This window comes from Kogia breviceps, chromosome 8 (genome assembly GCF_026419965.1).
Source record: "Kogia breviceps isolate mKogBre1 chromosome 8, mKogBre1 haplotype 1, whole genome shotgun sequence".
Taxonomy (NCBI): Eukaryota; Metazoa; Chordata; class Mammalia; order Artiodactyla; family Physeteridae; genus Kogia; species Kogia breviceps.
In genome coordinates, this window is record NC_081317.1 from 7,052,538 (window position 1) to 7,075,389 (window position 22,852).

The window sequence follows — 22,852 nt, forward strand, 5'->3', positions numbered from 1 at the left end:
TCAGATATATCCCAAGAAGTAAAACTAGAGAATCAAAGGGTTTAAGCATTTCAGATGTGCTGGATATTGTCAAATTGCCCTCTAGTAAGGTTTACTCACATACCCACCAACAGGCTGGTCTCAGAACTGGCAGGAATGTTCATTCTTTTCATGTACATATTGGGCCTCAGGACTTTTTCTTTCATACCTGACCTTGTTTTTTTCATTTGGGTATATATCTTTGTCTTATTGCTTTGAAAGAGCTCTTTATATATTAAATATCTTATTTCTTTCTCTTCTGTTGCAGTGTTCCTCTCTTTGTCTTTTAACTTTGCTCATGGGATATTTTGGTGTACAGAAATTTTTCATTTTTATGTAGTCAATTCTAGTTTAGTGAATTATTTAGGTAAGTTCTAGACCTTAGGTTACAGTCCCTTGGCTTAGCCTGGAGTGTTCTATAAGTGTCCTCAGCAAACAAGCATACAGATCCAATCTTCCTCTCAAAGTGGGGTGCTTCCAAAGCTGCAACATAAAGTCCTATTCCTGCACTTCAACTGGCATGACCTTGGGCAAGTCATTTTCTTTCTCTGGGTCACTTTTTTTCTACCAGTTGGTGAGGATCAAATAATGCCTCTTTTGCAAGGCTGCCAAGAGGATTAGATGGCACAAAAGTACTTCTTAAACTTAGAGGGGGGTGTTTAAAGTGTGGAGTTGCTGCTATTTTGAGGGCTCCGTTGCAGTGTGCTCCATGAAGGCATGCACTCTGTCTGGTTTCCCACTGATCCCAGCCCTGGGTGCTGGGCCTGGCACAGAGCAGGTTTTATGGCACGTGCTGGCGATGGAGATGAAAGAACTCACCCCACAGGAACTGACTCTGCCCCAAGGCTTGCTGCTGGAAGATGCTAGAATTGCCTGGATGCATCTGAGTGGGAGGGTGGGCCCAGGCTGAACCAGGCCGCTGACCCCTGCTGTCCCGGCAGGGTTACCCACCCTTGACAAAGATCCTGGCCAGTTTCTTCGGGAAGTTGCTGGGACAAGACATAGACCCGCTCAAGAACGTGCTGGTGACTGTGGGTGCCTATGGGGCCCTGTTCACAGCCTTCCAGGCCCTGGTGGACGAAGGAGATGAGGTGAGTGGGCAAGGCCAGGGCTGAGTGGGGGTGAAGGGTCAGGGTGGTGCCGACCCCAGCCAATCTGATCCTTGTACCAGGTCATCATCATCGAGCCCTTTTTTGACTGTTATGAGCCCATGACATTGATGGCAGGGGGTCGCCCTGTGTTTGTGTCCCTGAAGCCGGTAAGGATGCTGGTTGGGGTGTGTGTGGGCAGAGGAGTCCAAGGAGTGTGCTGGGCTGAGCCCTGGGAGGTGGGAAAGAAGGAAGGAAGTGAAGGAGGGCAGTTTCTCCAGGATGAGGAGAGGGGTGTCTAGAGCCCGAGAGGAGAGACAGTGGGGAGAGGAGATACCTGGGGGGAGGAAGGCCAAATTTCTAGAGATGAAAGTCAGGCGGGTAAGTATTGCCACCCCCTCCCACCTCCTCTTGCAGAGCCCCAACCAGGACGGGGAACTGGATTCCAGCAGCAACTGGCAGCTGGACCCCACGGAGCTGGCCAGCAAGTTCACGTCTCGCACCAAAGCCCTTATCCTCAACACACCCAACAACCCCCTGGGAAAGGTACCTGAGAGACCTCACAGGGGACTCCTCCAGATTGGCTCACGTCCCTGCTCTGTTACTCTTGCGCTGCCATGGGGCCTCAGTTTCTTTGTCTGTGAAGTGGGAGGACTACCTGCAATGAGCTCTGCGGACTGAAGCTCCCAGGGGTCCCAGGGCCTGGGGCAGGGATCCCCAGGGAAGGTATCCGGCCTCGGGTGGTGGAGCGGGCTGGACACCTCCATGACTTCCCCATGAACCTGGGCCAGTGACTTCACCTCTGCAGTTTCTCATCTGGAAAATGGGAACATGACAGAATTGATGTGAAGGAAGAGCCAGGCTTCCACCTGTGTCTCTCCTTTACTGTCACACCATTATCACACTCACAACGCTTCTCACACCAGATATGTGGGCTTTTTTCCCACACCAGGCAATTCTCTGAGACCAGCTGGGTGTCCCACAAGTCAACTCAATTTAATTCAACTCTGACACTGTCTACGTGGAGATGGCGTCAGATCCCACAGGTTAAGGGCTCCGTCTCACAAGGCTGCCCCCCACCCCACTCCAGACACCAATCACAAGTCCAGGTTGTCACCTGTGCTTCTGACCTATGGTTGTAAATCTGAGTTGCCCACAACCCCCTTCTCGGTTCAATTAATTTGCTAGAGTGGCTCACAGGACTCAGGGAAACACCTACTTACAGTTACCAGTTTATTAAAGGATACGATAAAGGATACAGATGAACAACCTGATGAAGAGACATGTAGGACGAGGTCTGGGAGGTTCCTGAGCACAGGTGCTTCTGTCCCTGTGGAGCAGGGGTGTGTCAACCTCCTGGTACCTGGATGTGCTCACCCACCTGCAAGCTCTCTGAACCCTGTCCTATTGGGATTTTTATGGAGGCTTCAATTATCAACTCCATTTTCAGCCCGGCTTCGTCTTTCTGATGATCAGCCCCAATCCAAGAGCCCACTTAGAGGGCTTCCCTGGTGGCGCAGTGGTTGAGAGTCCGCCTGCCGATGCAGGGGACACGGGTTCGTGCCCCGGTCCGGGAAGATCCCACATGCCGCGGAGCGGCTGGGCCCGTGAGCCATGGCCGCTGAGCCTGTGCATCCGGAGCCTGTGCTCCGCAACGGGAGAGGCCACAACGGTGAGAGACCCGTGTACCGCAAAAAAAATAAATAAATAAATAAAACAAACAAACAAAAAAAAACAAGAGCCCACTTAGAGTTGCCTCATTAGAACAAAAATGCTTCTAGTGCTCTTTTTTTTTTTTTAATTTATTTATTTTTGGCTGCATTGGGTCTTCGTTGCTGCGTGCAGTCTTTCTCTAGTTGCAACGAGTGAAGGCTACTCATTGTTGCGGTGCGTGGGCTTCTCATCGCGGTGGCTTCTCTTGTTGCGGAGCACAGGCTCTAGGTGCGCAAGCTTCAGTAGCTGCAGCGCTCTGGCTCAGTAGTTGTGGCATGCGGGCCCTAGAGCACGTGCGCTTCAGTAGTTGTGGCACGTGGGCTCAGTAGTTGTGCCTCACGGGCTCTAGACCTCAGGTTCAGTAGTTGTGGTGCACGGGCTTAGTTGCTCCGTGGCATGTGGGATCTTCCAAGACCAGGGATTGAAGGCAGGCGGATTCTTAACCATTGTGCCACCAGGGAGGTCCACTTCTAGTGCTCTTATCACTTAGGAATTTATAAGAGTTTCCAGAGCCCTGTGTCAAGGTCAGGATCAAAGAGCAAATATTAGAACAAGAGATGCTCCTAGTGCTCTTACCACTTAGTAATTTACAAGGGTTTTAGGAGTTCTGTGCCAGGAACCGGGCAGAGACATATATATATATATATATGTATTTTCTGTTATCTCACAACCAACTTCACAGGGTCACTGTTGCAGGGACAGGATGGGGCAGAAAAGCCTTCGGCACCGGCTCTGGCCCTGTCTTTTCATCTCTCTAAGCAGGCCTCTCTGTTTGGGGCTGGTCCCTGCAGGTGTTCTCCAGGGCAGAACTGGAGCTGGTGGCCAGCCTGTGCCAGCAGCATGACGTGGTGTGTATCACCGACGAGGTCTACCAGTGGCTGGTCTACGACGGGTGCCAGCACGTCAGCATCGGTGAGCCGAGCCGGCCAGGGTGCCCCCGTCCCCCTGGACATTTGTGTCAGGGCCTTGAGCCCAATCTAGGTGTCAGCGCAGACCTGGTGATTAGGACCGAGGGGTCTAGACCCACACAGGTCAGGTGACCTGGGACGGTGACTCCGTCTCTCTGAGGACAGGGGAACACGATGGCACGTGCCTCGCAGGGTTGTCATGAGGGTGAGCTCAAATAAGTCCTGGAAGTAGCTTAGCACAGAGTGGAGTCCAGAGCGTTGAGAGCCTGAGTGCCTGCTGGGGTCCAGCCCCCACCCCTCCCCTGCCCCCACCCCCATCTCAGCAGCTGCTTTCTTTGGCCTTGGGCAGCCAGCCTCCCTGGCATGTGGGAACGCACCCTGACCATTGGCAGCGCTGGCAAGACCTTTAGTGCCACAGGCTGGAAGGTGAGTCAACGAGGGCGGGGGTGAACCCTCCCTCTACAATCCCTGGTAGGTGAGGCTGGCCTGGGAATCCAGAAGGGGTTTGGTCAGGCCCCGAAGGACCTCACCCCTTACCTATGTTCCTGGTCCAGGTGGGCTGGGTCCTAGGCCCGGACGGTCTCCTGAAGCACCTGCGCACTGTGCACCAGAACTCCGTCTTCCACTGTCCCACACAGGGCCAGGTGAGAGGCGGGGCGGGACCCGGCCCACCGGGGCAGGGGGCGGGACGAGAAAGGAGTTCGGGCTGGCTCCAAGGTCAGGTCACACCTGACCTGCTTGTCCCTCCGCCCTCCCCAGGCTGCAGTAGCCCAGAGCTTTGAACGGGAGCAGGTGCACTTCGGCCAACCCAGCAGCTACCTTGTGCAGCTCCCGCATGCCATGCAGCGCTGCCGTGACCACATGATACAAAGCCTGCAGTCCGTGGGCCTGAGGCCCGTGATCCCCCAGGGCAGCTACTTCCTCATCGCAGACATCTCGGAATTCAGTGAGTGGGGCTGGCCGGGCTGGGCCAGGTGCAGGGCCCTGGAGGCGGCCCAGGACTCAGCCTGGCCTCTGTCCCCCAGAGAGCAAGATGCCCAACTTGCCTGGAGCTGCAGATGAGCCTTATGACAGACGCTTCGTCAAGTGGATGATCAAGAACAAGGTGGGCTGGGCCTCTGCCAGGGCCGCTGCGTATGTTTTACAGGCTGTGCACTGCTGAGGGTGCCTGACCAGGGGGCTGAGGCTCCAAAATCCAGCCAATCCTCTGCCTTGAGCCGTGGTACAGGGTTGCGTCCACTTCAGGGAATGGGGAGCCTGTTTTTAATTTGCTCAAATATGCCTTGTGGGCTGGCAGGAGTTCTTGCCCTCTCAGGGCCTCAGGCTTCCCATATGTACGGTGAGGAGTTGGCCCATTAACTCCGAGGTCCATCCAGCTCAGAGCTACGCCTCTAAGACTTATTTCTTTTCTTGTTTTTTTTTTTTTTTGCTGTGGCCGTGCCACGTGGCTTACAGGATCTTAGTTTCCCGACCAGGGATTGAACCCGCGCCCTCAGCAGCGAAAGTGCGGAGTCCTAACCGCTGGACCGCCAGGGAATTCCCCAAGACTTATTTATTCCGTGGCTCTGCCCCGACCTGCCACATGATCGTCCCTGCTCTCAGCCTCCCTCTCCCTTCTGTACATAAGGAGGGACTTGGAATCATGATTTGGGATGCTTTTCCTCTGACCTTGATGCAGCACTGGGAGGTGCTGCATTGAAGCTAATCTTCCTTCTCCTGTCTCATCACGGAACATCTCTGACCCCCTGGAGCCCCCCAGAGGCCTGCTGGGCTGTGGGGCCACTGAGACGTGGGCTTCCTCCTCCACAGGGCTTGATGGCCATCCCGGTCTCCATCTTCTGCAGCGTGCCACATCAGAAGCTCTTTGACCACTATATCCGCTTCTGTTTCATGAAGGTAAAGGACAGGCCTGGGGGAGGGAAGACCTCCCCAAGCCTCCCCAGGCCTCCTGCGGGTGTGGGGAGAGGGGTAGGACCGATCTGTATTGGTGCAGGATGAATCCACGCTCCAGGCCATGGACAAGAAGCTGCAGCAGTGGAAGGATGACCTCAGGCCCTGACAACACCCGCTGGGCCCTGCCCTGCCTGGTCCCTGCACACTCTGCACGGCTCTGTCTTTGTCCAGGGTTTCAGTCATTCCCAGGCTGGGGGTAGATGGTACTGGAGGATCTCTTCTCTGTAACACAGAATAACCTCAGGGAAGAGCGCCCCCTTTTGGTCCTGGGTGAGTCAGGAACACTTCCCCATGGTGCATAGCTGTGTTCCTGTTGCAGAGGTGAAGGAAGCCTGACCGGGGCCTCTCCCTGGTCCTCCCTGTGCTGGGCTATATGGTCTTGGGTCCCCTCTGGCCTCCCCAGACTCAGCTGGGACTCAGAGGGCAGAGTTCAATAGTATACTTACTGGCCTTGGGTCTCGGCCCTGGCCCCAGCCTTGCACTGGCCCCAGCCAGGCCTCAGGCATCCCTCCCTTTCCTTATCCAAGCTTGATTTTGGAAAGTTGCCCTTAGACTTGACTCTTCAAGCCAGTACTTTTGCCCATAATAAAGTTTTAAGTTATTCAGACTGTTATTGGCTGCTTCTCTCTGCTTCACACCCTGGTGCTGATTGCAGATGGGGGCTTAGTCAGAATGGAAGGCACCTCCCACCTCCCTGAACCTCAGATCCCAGACTCTCTTTGTACAAATGTGTTTTGAGGCCCAAAGAAGGGCAGGGACTTGGACCTTGTCTGAGGCCACCCAGTTAGTTAATGGTAAAACCAGGCCTAGGGGCTCAGATGGTATGTGTTACCGTTGGGTGTGTGTGTGTGTGTGTGTGTGTGTGTGTGTGTGTGTGTGTGTGTGTGTGATGGGGGCCTCTGGTGAGTGTCTAACGGGGAAGATGCGGACAGTCACACCCCACAGGGATCAGAGTCCAGGCCAGGATTGCCAGGGATTACATAATTAGACAGAAGGGGAAAGGAATGTTCCCCTAACATTTATTGCTCACCCCTGCATGCCGGGCACTTGGAGGCACACCATCTCATTAAATGACCCTCTGAGACAGGAGTTACTGCCTCCACTTTACAGGTGAGGAAACCGCTTTGGAGGTGAGGGGACTTACCTGAGGCCATCCAGCTGGTAAAAGGTAGAAATGAGATTTGATCCCAGGGGTGGGCCTCCCACTGGCAAGCAATGCAACTCCTGAAATCATCTGGAAGGTGGTGCTGGGGAATTGTCCTGAAGTTGCATTTGCATAGCAAGCTCATGGGTTTTGCTCATATCACATATTTAATTGGGGGAGCTGATGGGAACATACAGTATAATAAAATATATTTGGTCTTTGTCCATGGTTCCTGGCACAGAGCCCCTAAAACCCTTGTAATTTCATGAGTGATCGTAGTGTCTTTTGTTATTCAAAATGAACACCTTCAACCATGTGATTAGAGGGTCAGAACTTTCAGCCCTAAACCCAAACCTCAGGGAGGGAAAAGGGACTAGACGTTGAGTTCAGTCACATGGCTAATGATTTAATCAGATGTGCATATGTCATAATATCCCACGTAGAAACCCTGAATCACTGAGGCTCAAGGACCTTCTGGGTTGGTAAACACATCGATGAGCTGGTAGGGTGGCCCATCCAGAGAGGGCATGGAGTCTCTGCACCGCCGCCCCCAAGACCTCAGTCAGTCTGTGTACCTCTTCCATTTGGCTGCTCCTGGGTGGGTATCTTCCTAATGAAACTGTAATCGTAAGTATAGCGCTTTCCTGAGGGCTGCGAGTTGTTTCAGCAAATTATTGAATCTGGGGGGTGGTCATGGAAATGCCGGAATTTGTAGTCGGCCAGGCAGAAGTGTGGGTGGCTGGTGACCCCACTTGCTGCTCACATGTGAAGTGGGAGACAGTCTTGTGGGACTGATCCCTTAACCTATGAGGTCTGTGCCAACTTGTCAGAATTTAATTGAAGTGCAGGACACACACTTGGTGTCAGAGAATTGTTGTCTGGAACATACTTGGAGTTATGACAGGACACTTTCCCTTTTTTTAATTTTTTTTTTTTTTTTTTGCGGTGCGCGGGCCTCTCACTGTTGTGGCCTCTCCCGTTGCGGAGCACAGGTTCCGGACGCACAGGCTCAGTGGCCATGGCTGATGGGCCCGGCCACTCCACGGCACGTGGGATCTTCCCGGACCGGGGCACGAACCCGTGTCCCCTGCATCGGCAGGCAGACTCTCAACCACTGAGCCATCAGGGAAGCCCCCTTTTTAAAAAAATTTTAAAAATTATTTATTTATTTATTTATTTTGCCAGGCGTCATATGGGATCTTAGTTCCCAGACCAGGGATCACACCTGCACCCCCTGCATTGGAAGTGCAGAGTCTTAACCACTGGACCACCAGGGAAGTCCCGGGACACTTTACTTTCTTCCTTTCCAAACTATGACTTTGTAATACTATCACTGTTCCAAAGTCAAGATTGTGAAACAAAATAACAACTCAGAGGCTCAGGGTTGGAGCCCCTTTGCCCTACTACACATAGCCTGATGATAAGAAAGTCCTCAATGGTGTAAACCCATAGATTTCTTGGATAGAACCACCCTGACCAAAGGTTTCATGTCTCATGAACCAATCCAGAATCTGCCCATAACTCAAATCTGTGACTCTACAGAGGTTCCAGATCTTAGACTGAGTAACCTCAGCTAACCTCAGATGCATAAATGACTTTGCCTTTCATTCAGATAGGGGAGAGCAGGGAATGGTGAAATAAACACAACCCCTGTAATGTTAGCACACACTTTGAATTGGAAATTAATCTCTCCTCTACTAGGTTGTAAACTCCAGATCAGTATCTGCTTTCCCTACCATTGTGTCCCTGGCAGTTGGCACAGGGAGTTCCAGCCTCAAAATAGGATCTGCTTGATAGATATTTGTTTATTGAATGAATATTGACTCAAATTTATTATTTAAAAAAGAAAGTGTATCTCATTCCTTGCTGGTAGGAATGCAAAATGGTATAACCGCTTTGGAAGACAGTTTGGCAATTTCTTATTTATTCATTTGGCTATGCCGGGTGTTAGTCATGGCACACAGGATCTTTGTTGCCACGTGTGGGATCTTTTAGTTGCAGCATGCGAACTCTTAGTTGCAGCATGTGGGATCTAGTTCCCTGACCAGGAATTGAACCCGAGCCCCCTGCATTGGGAGCAAGGAGTCTTAGCCACTGGACCACCAGGGAATTCCCAGTTTGGCAATTTCTTTTTTTTTTTTTTTTTTTTTTTAGCGATACGCGGGCCTCTCACTGTTGTGGCCTCTCCCGTTGCGGAGCACAGGCTCCGGACGCGCAGGCTCAGCGGCCATGGCTCACGGGCCCAGCCACTGCGTGGCATGTGGGATCTTCCCGGACCGGGGCACGAACCCGTGTCCCCTGCATCGGCAGGCGGATTCTCAACCACTGCGCCACCAGGGAAGCACTCTTTTTCTTTTTTTTGCGGTACGCGGGCCTCTCACTGTTGTGGCCTCTCCCGTTGCGGAGCACAGGCTCCGGACGCGCAGGCTCAGCGGCCATGGCTCACGGGCCCAGCCACTGCGTGGCATGTGGGATCCTCCCGGACCGGGGCACAAACCCGCATCCCCTGCATCAGCAGGCGGACTCTCAACCACTGCGCCACCAGGGAAACCCGCAATTTCTTACAGAGCTAAACATAGTCTTACTGTTGGATCCAGCAATCAGACTTCCAGCTGTTTACCCAAATGAGCTGAAAATTCATGTCCATACAAAAACCTGCACGTGAATATTTGCAGCAGTTTTATTCATAGCTGCCAGATACTGGAAGCAACCAAATGTCCTTCAAAAGGTGAATGGATAGACACACAGTGGCGTATCCATACAACGAATAGTATCCGGCAGTGAAAAGAAATGAGCTTTCGGGGGCTTCCCTGGTGGTGGAGTGGCTAAGACTCCGTACTCCCAATGCAGGGGGCACGGATTCAATCCCTGCTCAGGGAACTAGATCCCACATGCATGTCGCAGCTAAGAGTTTGCATGCCACAACTAAGGAGCCGGCGAGCCGCAACTAAGACCTGGTGCAACCAAATAAATGAATAAATATAAAATTTTAAAACTTATATCTTCAACCTACTATTAAAAAAAAAAAAAAGAAAAAGAAAAAGAAATGAGCTATCAAGCCATTAGAAGATACGGGGGTGATCTCGGAGAGACAGCAGTGAGGTCTTAGTTCCCTGCCCAGGAATTGAACCTGGATAGCCCAGATGAAAACCAGGAATCCTAGCCACTAGAGCACCAGGGGCTACAGGCTAGAAGCAAAGTGGCCCTGGCTCTTTCCCCCATTTGAGAGCAAGAATGTTTCAAGGAGGCAAACACTGTAAAAAACAGGTACAAAGTTTATTATTAGAGACACAGCAGTATGGGAGAGCACACAGAGAAACTATTTAAGTCGAAGCTAGGCAGAAATACACACCCAGAGAGAAAGGGTGTGGGATTCCTTTCTAATGAGGAGAAGCAGAGTAAAGAGGTGATTTAAATCACTTATATAGGACAGTTCTTCCTGGTCTTTGTTTACCTTTGGCCAATTATCTCCTTTCTTTTTTCGCACATGACTGGTCCTAGGACCCTCTCCAAGCTGCGTGTGCAACTTTTTGCTAAGATGGATTCCACCGCAGAAGCCTGTGGGTATATGTCCACACTTATTATGGGGTGGTGCCCCCTCCCTTTTTGACCCCCAAGGAGCCTTCCTGCACATGTCCAGACAGGGAAGTTTTCCCTGACCTCAGGAGTGGTCATCTTAACTCTTTACTTCGGCAGAGCTCAGCTTCTGCCACTAGCTTTGTCCTTGGAGCGTCTGGGTGAGAACAGAGCTTCAGTGTTACTCCACTTGACAAACCCCAGCTGTCCAGTCCAGGGGCCCATCTATCTCCTACTTTAGAGGAACTTTAAATGCATGTTGCTTAGTGAAAGAAGGGAATCTGAAAAGGCTGTATACTGTCTGATTCAGACTATATGACATTCTGGAAAAGGCAAAACTATAGAGACAGTAAAAAAATCAGGGTTCCCATGGTTACCAGGGGCTCGAGGGGTGGGGGAGGTAGGTGGAGCACAGAGAATTTTTAGGGCAGTGAATCCATTTTGTATGATACTGTAATGGTAGATATATGACATTATGCATCTGTCAAAACTCTTAGAATGTACAACACAAAGAGTGAACCCTAATGTAAACTATGAACAATGCATCAATATTGGTTCATCAACTATAACAAATGTACACATTAACACATGTTAACAACAGAAACTGAATGGGGGTTATGGGGAACTCTGTACTATCTGTTCAATTTTCGGTAAACCTAAATCTGCTCTAAAAAAGTAAAGTCTGATAATTAAAAGAGACAATAAATGAACGAATCTATTAAAGGATTAAGTTATTGCCAGCTCTGAATCACACTCCAGCTCTGTGCCTCAGGGTCGCCATGTGTAAAACCAAGCTGAGGTTTGAGTTTCGCGCCCGACGGGAGCAGAGAGGGTAGTTCTCCTGTCGTCCAAGGGTTCAGGAGAGAATCAGGTACCGTGCGCATTTGGACACCCAGGCCTGCGATGAGCCCCGCCCACCCCCGGGAGCCCGCCCCCAGGAGCCAGTCCCAGGCACACGCTCCCACAGACCGGCGCATAGGCCGCGCCCTCGCACGCCATTGGTTCTCCGATTGGACGGCTCGGAGGAGGTGTTGGCGGAAGGGGTGAGTCTGATTGGCTGGGCGGGGCCGACGGTGTGCGACGAACATGGCGGAGCGCGGGAGGAAGCGGCCCTGCGGCCCGGTAGGTGGAGGGATGTGGGATCCCGCGGCAGGGCGCGGGGTGGAGGCAAGAGAAAGAGCCGCTTGGGGGCCTGTGGCGGGGCCTGGCCGCACCTCTAGCTCCCTGCTCGTCGCTGCTCCGCGGCCAGAGTCCCCGAGGTGCCGCATGCTCATGGCCTCAAGCACCCCTGTCCAGATGAGAACCGGAGTGGGAGCCGGGGTTCGAATCAGAGCCGGGATTGCGTTGGGTAACTCATTGCCCGGGGCCCGGATTCAGAAGACCGGACCCGGCTCGGAATCCCGAGCCCTTTCGTGGTGTATCTCTTCTGACACCAGGGCGACAGTGGGCAGGTCCTGTCCCCCTGAACCTGTTTCCTCTTCTCTCCAGTGGGAACTCATTAAACAATTTATTGAATGCTTACTGTGTGCCAGGTGTGATCTCAGGCACTGGGGGTACGACAGGTCCCCGCCCTCCTGACGCTCTCTGGGCAGCAGGAGTGTGTGTGTGTGGGGGGGGGGGTTCCCTTGTTTCCTCACCACCCCCATTTAAAGAGAGGGGACAGCTGTGGAGCAGCAAGTGGGATCTCCTCTCAGGTGTGACCATTCAGCCTCACTCCTATATCTCCTCCCACTCCTACTCCAGGGTGAACATGGCCAGAGGGTGGAGTGGCGAAAATGGAAGCAACAGAGTAAGTAAGGGACTGTGGCGGTGGGCTCAGATGGGGAGCTGAGCGTCTGTGCTCACCTCTCCCCGAGGCCACTCCATCAGTGCACAGCTGAATCTTGGGGAAAAGCCACCAGATTGGTCCCCTCTAGGTCCCACAGTACCCAAAATGGCGAAGAAGGGGCCAGAAGCCCTGGGGGTCTCCTTTGGCTGCTCTCTCAGCATCACTGGAGAGCCCGGGCTGACCCTACTGAGAGGACATCACCTCCTGGACTGCTCCAAGTCCTCCTCACCTCCAAGTCCCTCTTCCCTGCACCAACCGGGATGTCCTCTTATCCAGAAAAAGAGGAGAAAAAGAAGTGGAAGGATCTCAAGATGATGAAAAAACTGGAGCGGCAGCGAGTGCAGGAGGAACAGGCAAAGCGACAGCAGGAGGAGGAGGCAGCTGCCCAGAGGGAGGACCGGGGTGAGCAAGCTGGGTCCTGGGTAGGGCAGAGAATGTTATAGCTGGAAGGGCCCTTCGGGGCCAGTGGGTCCAGACATCTTGTCCTGATGGAGAAAATGAGGCTCAGAGAATGGGAGGGACCCAGAAAACTGAGTCCTAACTTCCTACTTAGGTAGATTTCGATTCTGTGGAGGGTAAGCATCACATGTCATCACTTTATGCCTCTAGAACCTCATCATTGTAATGATAGTTAATTTTTTTTACTTTTTTATTGATCACTGTGTGCTTTAATTTCACTTTTCATTGAATTATTTTGATTTCATAATAAGAGTGTCTCTTTTTTCTCGTTAAACAATACATGCTCAAAATAAAACTCTCCAAACGATACAGAAAACGATAAAGAAAGGAAAAATCCCAGCAAACATTGCAGTTAACGTTTCTCCAGCTATGTTAACACGCACTTATATACAGGTAGGGAGGTGTATAGAGACAGTTTTACAAAAGTGAGACTGCTTTATCCACGCGCCTCTGGAGCTGTTTTTTCTCATCCCACATTGTGTCCTGGATGTGCTTCCGTGTTCGTACATTTGGATCTACCCTCACGAGTTGTATCTTTCCTCCTCGGCCAGACCCAAAGGTCTGGAGGGTCAGGGGGCCATATTGTACCCTGTAAGCCCAGTGGTTACCAGTGATGATGGTGACAGTGGGGACAGAAACTGAGCATGTCAGCTGTCTGACACCGGGAAAGCACTTTCTCTCCTGTGGCTCCCTTTGGACAACTCTGGGAGGGAAAGTGTGGTGGTCCCTCTGAAGCCAGCTGTCCTGCCTTTTGTGTGACCTTGGGTCACATATTTGACCTCTGTGGGCTGAAGGTTCCCCACCTCTCAATCGGGATCGTGGTAGGACCTACTTCCTAGGGTTATTGGTTATATGTGCACATATAAAAGGCACTAAGAATAAATATTAGCTCATTATCATCCCTATTGGACGCCTGGAGAACTGAGGCAGTAGGGGGCAGAGGATGTGCATATAGGTCAGTTCTTCTAACCGCTCCCTTGCCTTGCCCAGTGGTATGCCCTTCTTATGGGAGTCCTGGAGACCTCTGAGTCCATTTTCTTCCTGGGGAGATTGAGGCCCAGAGAGGGGAGTTGGATCTAGGCTGCTTAGCTCAAAATTCCTCACAGTAGGAAAATTCTCTCACTCTGGGCCCTGGGATTAGAGCAGGGGAGGGGAGGGATGGCCCTGGACTCTCTGGCTGACCACGAACACCCCTGTCCTGCCCAGGGCGGCACTACACCCTGAGCGTGGCCCTTCCGGGCTCCATCCTGGACAACGCCCAGTCGCCCGAGCTTCGCACCTACCTGGCCGGCCAGATCGCTAGAGCCTGCACCATCTTCTGTGTGGATGAGATTGTGGTGTTCGATGAAGAGGGCCAAGATGCCAAGTGAGGGGCCATCCAGTGGGTCCCGGGGCTCAGGGAGAAGGGAGGGGCTGCCAGGATTGGCTGGGCTTCCCCTTTTTCCCTGCCTCCTTACCTGGGCTGAGAATCCTGTCTGAACGCCCCCACTGTATTGCAAAGCAGGGGCGCTGCAGAGGTCATACTGGGGGGAGGAGCTCTTGAAGGAAACCCGGTGGGCTTGAGCCCTATCTTTCTCTCTCCAGGACTGTGGAGGGGGAATTCAGGGGAGTCGGCAAGAAGGGGCAGGCATGCGTGCAGCTGGCCCGGATCCTGCAGTACCTGGAGTGTCCACAGTAAGGGCATGAAGGACAGACTTGCCAGAGCATGTGGGAGGGGTGGTCACGGTGCAGGTCGGATGGGAGGTGGCCTCCCTGAGATCTGCGTCCTTTCCTAGGTACCTAAGAAAAGCATTCTTCCCCAAGCATCAGGATCTACAGTTTGCAGGTAAGGCTGGGGTGGGCTGACCCCCATTTCCCATGGATCATCCCCCAGACCCTGAGAATCATGGTACAGTTGGGAAAGCAAGTCCAGGCAGGGCAAGGCCTGTGGCTGGTGGTAAGCGGTAGATCTGTGGCAGAGCTGGAACCTGAACCAGGGTTCCCAGCCCTACTACCTTCCACCCCTCCGTGTGCCTCTGCACCTCCCAAAATCCTCCTGGCCCTCCCCAACCACAGGGCTCCTGAACCCTTTGGACAGCCCTCACCACATGCGTCAGGATGAGGAATCCGAATTCCGAGAGGGCATCGTGGTGGACCGGCCCACCCGGCCGGGCCAGGGCTCCTTTGTCAACTGTGGCATGAAGAAGGTAGGAATTGGAGGGTGGGTCGAGACACGTTTCCCAGACGCACCCTGGCTACGGAGGGCACATGGGTGGGGAGCCCTGGCCCCAGGCATCTCTGCCTGCCAGTTCCCCATTGATGCAGATTTGGGCCAGAGAAGCGCCTAAAATGGGGCTCAACAGATAAAGCCAGGAGCAAAATTTACTGTTTGTTTTAGAAAAATCAAATCAACAGAAGATAGTCCTTATACGAAAACCAAACCAAAAGAAAACCCGGGAAAATCAAGTTCACAATGCCTCTGGGGCTGTTCCAAGGTGCTGCCAAGCCGGGGATCGGAGCATTCATTTGCCGCCTATTAATCCTAAGTCTCCTAGAGAAGGAGGCAGAAACATTTAAACAGATAAGGATCCCCTCCCCTCAAAAAGAACAGATCTGAGATAACTGGCTAAAAACAGAACAGGATGACCCAGACCCAGAGGAAGAGAGAAATGAATGTGAAACCCTCAAAAGAGAAGGTGTCCCATCCTGAATTCAAAACTGGGACAAGGGCTTCCCTGGTGGCGCAGTGGTTGAGAATCCACCTGCCGATGCAGGGGACGCGGGTTCGTGCCCCGGTCCGGGAAGATCCCACATGCCGCGGAGCGGCTGGGCCCGTGAGCCATGGCCACTGAGCCTGTGCGTCTGGAGCCTGTGCTCTGCAACGGGAGAGGCCACAACAGTGAGAGGCCTGCGTACTGAAAAAAAAAAAAAAAAAAAAAAAAAACTGGGACAAGGGAATTCCCTCTCAGTCCAGTGATTAGGACTCCACGCTTTCACTGCCAAGGGCATGGGTTCAATCCCTGGTCAGGGAACTGAGATTCCACAAGCCATGCAGCGTGGGGGGGGGAGGGGACTAAAATTGGGACAAAACACGAACATCAAGTGTGTCCTTCCTCACAGGCTCCCATGTAGTCAGCATTTACTTCATGCGAGGCCCTGTGCAGTGTAACAATAGCTATTGTTTATGGAACATCTTCTGTTTGACAGATTAGGACACTAAGGCTCAGAGGGGTTAAGTGACCACTCAAACTGCTATAGCTAGTAAGTGGCATAGCCACCAAAATGTAGGAAACTGGGATTTCATCTACTCATGAAATACTTCCTACTCTGTGCCAGGCCTGGACCAGTATCTTGCAGTAGTTGTTTTGCAAGAATGGTCTCTTGGACTTCCCTGGTGGCGCAGTGGTTAAGAATCCACCTGCCAATGCAGGGGACACGGGTTCGAGCCCTGCTCCGGGAAGATCCTACATGCCGCGGAGCAACTAAGCCCGTGCGCCACAACTACTGAGCTTGAGCTCTAGACCCCCAAGAGCCACAACTACTGAAGGCCGCGCACCTAGAGCCCGTGCTCCGCAACAAAAGAAGCCACTGCAATGAGAAGCCCACGCACCTCAATGAAGAGTAGCCCCTGCTCGCTGCAACAAGAGAAAGCCCGTGCACAGCAACGAAGACCCAACGCAGCCAAAATTAATTAATTAATTAATAATTTAAAAAAGAATGGTCTCTGTGAGCAGGTCTGGCCCAGGTGCCGGGGAGCAGGGCTCGAAGGGTGACCTGGACCCCTGAGGTGCCCCCGTGTCTGGGAGAGCAGTGACCCCCGCTCTCCTGCGAGGAACAGCACCAGTTTCTTCTGGCTTCTTCCCAGGAGGTGAAGATCGACAAGCACTTGGACCCTGGACTCCGGGTGACAGTGAGGCTGAACCAGCAGCAGCTCCGAGGTACCCTAAAGTGTCCCCGGCCTGGCCAGCCTACGGGCTTGGAGCCACTTCTTTTTCCCCTCGCCCCGTCTTCACAGCCTGTCTGCTTCCCCTCCAGAAAGCAAGACCTACCGTGGAAAAGTCGTGTCATCACAGGACCCTCGCACCAAAGCTGGTCTCTACTGGGGCTACACAGTCCGCCTGGCCTCCTGCCTCAGTAAGGACAGCTTCCTCCTGTGAATATCCGTCTTCTCTCTCTGGGAGGCCACAGAGAGCCTTGCTTGACCCCAAAGTCAGACCGGGGTCCTAACCCTGCTCACTTGCTGTGTGACTTGGGCAAGTGCCTTTCCTTCTCTGGGCCTTGGTCTCCTTGAGTGCACTGCCTGGAATGCTTTTCAGGACTTCTGAGGAAAAGCATCTTTAATAACGTCTGCCATGGGGTCGGGAATGGGGGCAAAAGGGCCAGATAAGTCAGAGGTCCACTAGTTGCTTTTGGAGCCCCTTCCTCCCCACCTTCTGCTTTGTCTCCCCAAGCTGGTACACGCACGGTCTCTGCCTGTTCCATCGCTGACTTCCCAGCAAGAGTGAGGAGCCTGGCTGTGCCCCTCTCACCTAAACCACGCCCCCCAACACGCACGCGCAGCCAAGTGGCAGTGGCTTGTGGGGAACAGAGCCCCTAGTGAGCTGGCCTCCCCCCCAGGTGCTGTGTTTGCTGAGGCCCCCTTCCAGGACGGCTACGACCTGACCATTGGGACATCAGAGCGAGGCTCAGACGTGGCCTCCGCCCAGCTTCCCAACTTCAGGTGGGTCCAGCCAGGGGAGGAGGAATGGAGCAGGGGACAGGACTGGTGGGGGCAGAGCTGTACAGACCGGGCCCCTGCGCAATGGGGGCCTGAGAGCCCTGGGGGCTGCACTCAGTAGGCATTGATGGGCGGTCAGTGACCCCCCCCCCCCTCCCGTGGGCGCCAGGCACGCTCTCGTGGTGTTTGGGGGCCTCCAAGGGCTGGAAGCTGGAGTGGATGCTGACCCCAACCTGGAGGTGCCTGAGCCCAGTGTCCTCTTCGATCGGTACGTCAACACCTGCCCCAACCAGGGCAGCCGCACCATCCGCACCGAGGTGAGCCCGCCCGCCTCCCCGACCTCCAGGCCCGGCCTGCTCACCACCAGCAGGGGCCGGAGCCTCAGGGTCCGTCCAGAGGGGGGCGTTGCAACCCTCTCCCCATCCCCCACGCCGCCAGGGCTGCCCTGAGCCAGCCTCCTCTAGGCCTCCTCGCCGCCTGTGGCCTCTCGCCACAGCAGCACTGCAGCAGGGACAAGCTGAGCGCGCGCTGGGAGTTGGGAATCCTGGGGGCTGGTGCTCAGCCAGCTGCTCCAGCAGCACCTGGCTGGCCCAGGAGACCCCACGCACCCCTGCTCTAGGCCCTGTTCCCTTAGCTATACGCGCCGTGTTCCGCTTCCCCGCGTCTGACCCTGGTGGGCAGGGCAGCCCTCCTCTCTGGCACCTCTGTCCCACGGGGGACAGGATGCGACCAGCTCTGAGAGCTTTCCACCTGGGCAGCCACTTCTGAGGGCAGCACAGAACGCCGTGTACCTGTGGGCACTTCCTGGGGGAAGGTGACGCTGCTTCCACCGGTCTCAAAGGGTGGTGACCAAACAGGTGGACAGCCTCAGCTACCTGTCCCCGAGAGCCCTGCCAGGGCCAGGTGTCGCACGCTTGCCAGCCCCAGCCTCCCGGCAGGAGTCCCTGCTCACACCCCTCCGACACCTGCGCAGAGGGCCCTCCTGCCCGCCACCTCCCCCTCCCCTCCCCGGCCCTGGGAGGCAGCTATTATGGTCATCCCCATTTTACAGAGGAGGATGCTGAGAAGCAGAGAGGTGAGGCCCTTTCCTGGCCAGTGACAGACCTGCAGGATGAAGCTGGGCCTGTGCTTCACAACCCCCTACCCCGGGCCCTGCTGAGGGCGGCGTACCCCAAGGCGCTGGGTCCTGGGCAGTGGGGCACCCGCTAGCCTCCCCGGCCCCAGCCTGTTGCTGCACTTCTCTTCCAGGAAGCCATCCTCATCTCCCTGGCTGCCCTGCAGCCTGGCCTCACCCACGCGGGTGCCCGGCCCAGCTGAAGGTTCTGTCGGGCCCAAGATGGCACAGAAGCAGTGGTGAAGCCAGAGGTTCCCACGGGTCACCTGGGACAGACACACCTAAGACTTGTCTCCAAAAATGAACACCTTTAATTTGACCCAGTCCCCCCGACCCCACAGTCTGGCTGGGGCTGCCCTTACTTGCCGCCTGCCGTGATGGCCGTAAGGCTGCCAGTCCGTGCCAGGATATTCGGCACAAAGAGCAGCCCCGAGGCCCGCTCAACGCTCTCGATGGGCACCAGGAAGCGCTCCAGCGGGACTGCCTCATCCACAGGCGCGTTGGGCATCACATAGGAGCGGAGTTCGATCTGCCCGCCTGCTGCCTCCAGGATCAGCACTTTGAAGAAGTGGGTGGGCACCGCCACGTGGTTCTTGCCAATTACTTGGTACTTCACATAGGACTTCCCATCAGCCTCCGTCCTGTGGGCAGACCCAGGCACACATGGCCTTTTAGGGCTCCTGGGGGGCTTGGTCAGACCCGAGGCCTCCGCCTCCAGGAAGCCCTCCCTGACCCGACCTCCAGCTTGTGTCAACCTGCAGGACCACCCCTCAGCGTGAGGCTTCTTTGCCCTGCTTGGCTCCCCCAGGAGGCTGGGAGCTCCCTGCAGGGTAGAGACTCACTCTTCCCCTGTTTTCTTCATGTCCGACACTGGGTCAGGCAGAGTGGGTGGTGGCAATAAATGCTGCAGAAAGAATCAGGCCTTCATTCACATTCATCCGTGTGGACCCTTGATTACTGTCTGTCTTTCCCTGTGGAGGGTGAGCACCAAATGCGCCGGGCTGTGGCAGTGGAATTCCCAGCACCAGCACAGGGCCTAGGGCAGAGCAGGTGCCCGGAGCACTGGATGGGTGACTTCAGGCTAAGCCTCCACGGCGTCTGCTCCGTTTCAGCAGGCCAGAGGAGGCACTTGCTAATTAAAGTACATCAGTGTCCCAGCCACCGCCTCAGCAGACCCACGCTGAGCCCTTACTATGGTGACATCCACCATCCCGCTTTGTCCCTTAAACAACCACGTGGTAGCTAATGGGTATTATCCCCATTTTACAGGAGAGGATGTTGAGTTCGTTTGCCCACGGTGCCCAGAAACGAGGTGACAGGGATTCCATCCCAGGCAGAGCCAGCTGTTTGGCCACAACCTCTAGCCTCACTCACCCCAGACCTCAGCAAGCTAGAAAAATCACCAAGCAAGCTCAGAAGAGCTCAGTCCCTTTTCTACCTGGGAGGCCGGGCTGCAGAGGGACAAGAGTAAAGGCTCAGGGTCAGGGAGATGGAGTTCAAACCTGGCTCCAGGGGAAGCACAGGGGAAGGCTGCTCCAAGCAGGGGAGACCAAAGACGAGAGCCTAGTGCAAGGGTTTCTACCCGCGCAGAACACAGAGTCAGGTGAATGTGAAAAGAGATTGACACAGGAGAGGGGAACAGGGCAGATTCAGGGCCTGGTGCCCACGGGCAGAGGAGATGTCTAGGTGGGTACCCCAAAGGTGTCTGGAGTAGGGCTGGGGGGCCCGAGACAGGGAATGGACAGACTCGCCAAGAAACCAGATGAGTGGGGACCTGGCGGTGTTGACACAGAGCCTGGGGGAAGCCTGGATGGAATGACTGGGAGGTGCTGGTGTGCCCAGGCCCCCCAGCTCTAGCCTTACCTGGGCAGGAAGAGAGGCCCCGTGCAGACATAGACATTTTGGTAGGTGCGGGTCAGGCTGCGGCTGTACTTTTCCAGGTTGTTCCAGGCATTCTGGTTGAGGTGGGGCACCTGGTAGGAGAAGTGGGCTTCAGTGAGACTGGCTGGGACCCTTGCAGTCAGAGGGCTGCCCCAGGCCCTGAGGGGCTGGCACTGGCATGGAGCCAAAAGGTTCCAGCGGGGATGGGGGGTGGGAACAAGCATGCAGAGGAAACAGGTTCATGGAAGGAGAGTCACTTAGCGCACACAGTCACGAGGGCGGGGCCCGGATAGAGCTCAAGGAGACGCTACTTTCGTCCTACTTTCGTCCAGCTAGAGTGGGAGAACTAGCATCCCAGGTCTCAAAGCTGTTTCTCAGCTCCGAAGAGCCATATGAAGGAAAGGAGCAAATCTCCCAGACAGAAACAGGCCTGCCCCCTGCCCCCAGGGGCTCATGGGAAGACCAGCTCTCCCAACCACCTCTCCTTTCCTTTTCCTAGTCTGAACCGCACGCAGAGCTCGGCGGGGGAAGGTCAGGAATCTGCTCCCGACTCCACCACTGGAGCTCTCCAGTCCTCAGCAGAGCGTCTAGTCAAATGGGTAGGGGACTGTGCTCCTGGGTGAGCACAGTCAGGTCAGAGAGGCTGGGACCTCACAAGCCTCACTCAGAGCCGGACATCCGTCTCCACGTGGGTGTCAGGCCCCGGTGGGAACAGGGCTAGAGGTAGGGCGGCTAGACCAGGCGCACAGCGACTGCTACTAACAGCCACTGCGTGCAGCTATCTTTCCTTTCACTCCTGGAAGGAAGGCAGGGTAGGACAATGGCTGAAAGCTCAGGGTCCTCTAGGCAGACTGCCTGGGTATCCTCCCACTGTGACACTGTGCCAGTCACTTTGTCTCTCCGAGAACCACTTCCCTCATTATAGCTGGTATTTACTGAACGCTTGCCGTGGGCCAGAAAGTGTGCTCAGTACTTTTACGTGCACGGTGTCCTCAGTTCCTCAGCGCCTCTGCACGAGGTAGGTGAGTAACAGTTTTATCCCCATTTTACAGACAAGGAAACTGAAGATGAGGGAGGCGCCCGGGGGGGCCCTCGGTTAAGATCAGAGTGCAGAGTGGGCGCTCAGCGCCCCACCGCTCCGTCCCTTCCGCCTGCGGCGCGCGTTGTGTCTGGCCAGGCGCCTGGCGTAGAGCGCGCACTCGGCAGCTTTCCCATCTGCAGAGGAGCAAATCGAGGCTCAGAGGCGAGCGGTGGCCTCGCCTTCCGCCGCCGGGGCATGGGGCGCAGGCGATACCTGGGGCGCGATGTTGCTCAGGTAGAAGGTGTCGTCCATGGCCTTCTGGCTCCAGCGGTGGTTGGCGGCGGCGGCGAGATGGCCGCGGTCGAAGCCGCTGCCCCCGTAGTCGGCGTTGGTGGCGCGGTGATACGCATGCACCGAGTCGTCCTCGTGGAAGTCGCAGGAGCGGCGGTCGCCGTCGCCGCGGAGACTCTCAGGCCGCAGCTGCTCAACCACCCAGAGCGCGCCGCGGGTGCGCGGGTCGTAACACAGCATGTACGACTCTCGGCTCTTGAGCTGCGCCACCCCGGGCAGCCCGTACTTCGCCAACTCACCGGGGCTGCCGCCCGTCGGAGCTCCGGGCACGGCTGGAAGCCCGGCCGCCGCCGCCACAGGCAGCACGGGCAGCCGGCTCAGCAGCCCCGGCGCCGCCCGCTGCCGCCGCCGCCAGCCCTCGGCGGCTGCACCCAGCCCTGCGCCCAGCGCCAGCGTCAAGCCGCCCCGAAGCAACTGCTTGGCCATGGATTGTGGCCGGAGCGCGGATGGAGAGCGGTCCGCGGAGACGAAGGAAAGCCTCGACCTCACGCTTCCGACCTGGGAAGTTCTTAAAGGGGCCGCACAGGCCTGCGGGGCCCACCGCGAGGATAGCGCCGAGTGGAGGCGTGAGACAGCTGAACGCGGGTCCCTTCCACTCCCGAACGCTCCAAAGTATAAATATTATACTCAGGAGGCCAACAGTAGGGGTCGGGACCGGTCCAACTGGACCTCCCGACGCCCTTCCTTTGCCCTTGTAAGACTGGGCGCTGAGAGACCGCGGCATCGCCGCTGCGGCTTGTGATTGGCTGCCCCCAGAACCGGCTCCGCCCCGCCAGGTCGCCTTGGTCTCCACCGAGGGATCCTCCCGCTCCACCAACTAAGATCCCGCAAGCCCCGCAGCGGACAAAAAAAAAAAAGGCTTAAAAAGGTTCATACCATCTAAATCACTTAAGAGGACTGAGCTGGGGAAATAAATCAGGAATGCAAGGATTCCCCACCGTATTACTTATAATAGAAGCCGGGAAATAATATTCGGAAATAGGCACTAGTTCCGGACATTTTTAGCACATTAGATAGAATAGTATCTAGACCATAAAAATATTTTAAAGAGGCTTCCCTGGTGGCGCAGTGGTTGGGAATCCGCCTGCCGATGCAGGGGACA

General features: G+C 55.1%; 3 protein-coding genes across 11 annotated transcripts in view; 2 read left to right on the top strand and 1 right to left on the bottom strand.

Moving 5' to 3' along the window:
- The window catches only part of KYAT1 (kynurenine aminotransferase 1), a 34,085-nt gene extending 27,792 nt beyond the window's left edge, over window positions 1-6,293 (top strand). For 5 of the 8 annotated variants that reach the window (XM_067040578.1, XM_059072616.2, XM_059072615.2 and 2 more), the window contains 10 exons: window positions 960-1,109; window positions 1,190-1,276; window positions 1,524-1,652; window positions 3,611-3,731; window positions 4,077-4,153; window positions 4,282-4,371; window positions 4,487-4,673; window positions 4,753-4,832; window positions 5,537-5,623; window positions 5,721-6,293. In XM_067040578.1, the coding sequence (XP_066896679.1) occupies window positions 960-1,109; window positions 1,190-1,276; window positions 1,524-1,652; window positions 3,611-3,731; window positions 4,077-4,153; window positions 4,282-4,371; window positions 4,487-4,673; window positions 4,753-4,832; window positions 5,537-5,623; window positions 5,721-5,786 (1,074 nt within the window). In that variant the 3' untranslated portion in view covers window positions 5,787-6,293. Of the gene's footprint in view, window positions 1-959; window positions 1,110-1,189; window positions 1,277-1,523; window positions 1,653-3,610; window positions 3,732-4,076; window positions 4,154-4,281; window positions 4,372-4,486; window positions 4,674-4,752; window positions 4,833-5,182 lie in introns of all 8 variants that reach the window. The other 3 variants (XR_010841842.1, XR_010841841.1, XM_059072612.2) reach the window with 2 other exon arrangements.
- A 5,132-nt stretch (window positions 6,294-11,425) lies between these two features.
- On the top strand, window positions 11,426-19,413 carry SPOUT1 (SPOUT domain containing methyltransferase 1). 2 transcript variants are annotated; one of them, XM_059072639.2, is made up of 12 exons: window positions 11,426-11,522; window positions 12,144-12,189; window positions 12,505-12,630; window positions 13,894-14,053; window positions 14,272-14,361; window positions 14,463-14,512; window positions 14,743-14,873; window positions 16,532-16,604; window positions 16,702-16,800; window positions 17,284-17,386; window positions 17,553-17,700; window positions 18,435-19,413. In XM_059072639.2, the coding sequence occupies exons 1-12, from the start codon at window positions 11,487-11,489 to the stop codon at window positions 18,480-18,482; spliced, it is 1,110 nt and encodes a 369-aa protein (XP_058928622.1). In that variant the 5' UTR covers window positions 11,426-11,486; the 3' UTR covers window positions 18,483-19,413. The 2 variants fall into 2 exon arrangements, with proteins under 2 accessions (XP_058928622.1, XP_058928620.1); XM_059072637.2 differs by having other exon boundaries at window positions 11,427-11,522; window positions 18,632-19,413.
- On the bottom strand, window positions 18,786-22,349 carry ENDOG (endonuclease G). The gene is made up of 3 exons (XM_059072657.2): window positions 21,673-22,349; window positions 20,361-20,470; window positions 18,786-19,138 (listed from the first exon to the last, which is right to left on the bottom strand). Exons 1-3 carry the CDS (start codon window positions 22,174-22,176, stop codon window positions 18,856-18,858), a joined length of 897 nt encoding a protein of 298 aa, XP_058928640.1. The 5' UTR covers window positions 22,177-22,349; the 3' UTR covers window positions 18,786-18,855.
- Window positions 22,350-22,852: the final 503 nt, after the last annotated feature.

Bases quoted from the DNA above. Each gene is read 5' to 3' on its own strand.
- SPOUT1 (XM_059072637.2), top strand. From the start codon at position 11,487: ATGGCGGAGCGCGGGAGGAAGCGGCCCTGCGGCCCG. The intron at 12,190-12,504 runs GTAAGTAAGGGA...CCTCTTATCCAG, and splicing joins GCGAAAATGGAAGCAACAGA to AAAAAGAGGAGAAAAAGAAG. The intron at 14,362-14,462 runs GTAAGGGCATGA...GTCCTTTCCTAG, and splicing joins CAGTACCTGGAGTGTCCACA to GTACCTAAGAAAAGCATTCT.
- ENDOG (XM_059072657.2), bottom strand. From the start codon at position 22,176: ATGGCCAAGCAGTTGCTTCGGGGCGGCTTGACGCTGGCGCTGGGCGCA. The intron at 20,471-21,672 runs GTATCGCCTGCG...TTCTCCTACCAG, and splicing joins TGAGCAACATCGCGCCCCAG to GTGCCCCACCTCAACCAGAA. The intron at 19,139-20,360 runs GTAAGGCTAGAG...GTCTGCCCACAG, and splicing joins GGGCCTCTCTTCCTGCCCAG to GACGGAGGCTGATGGGAAGT.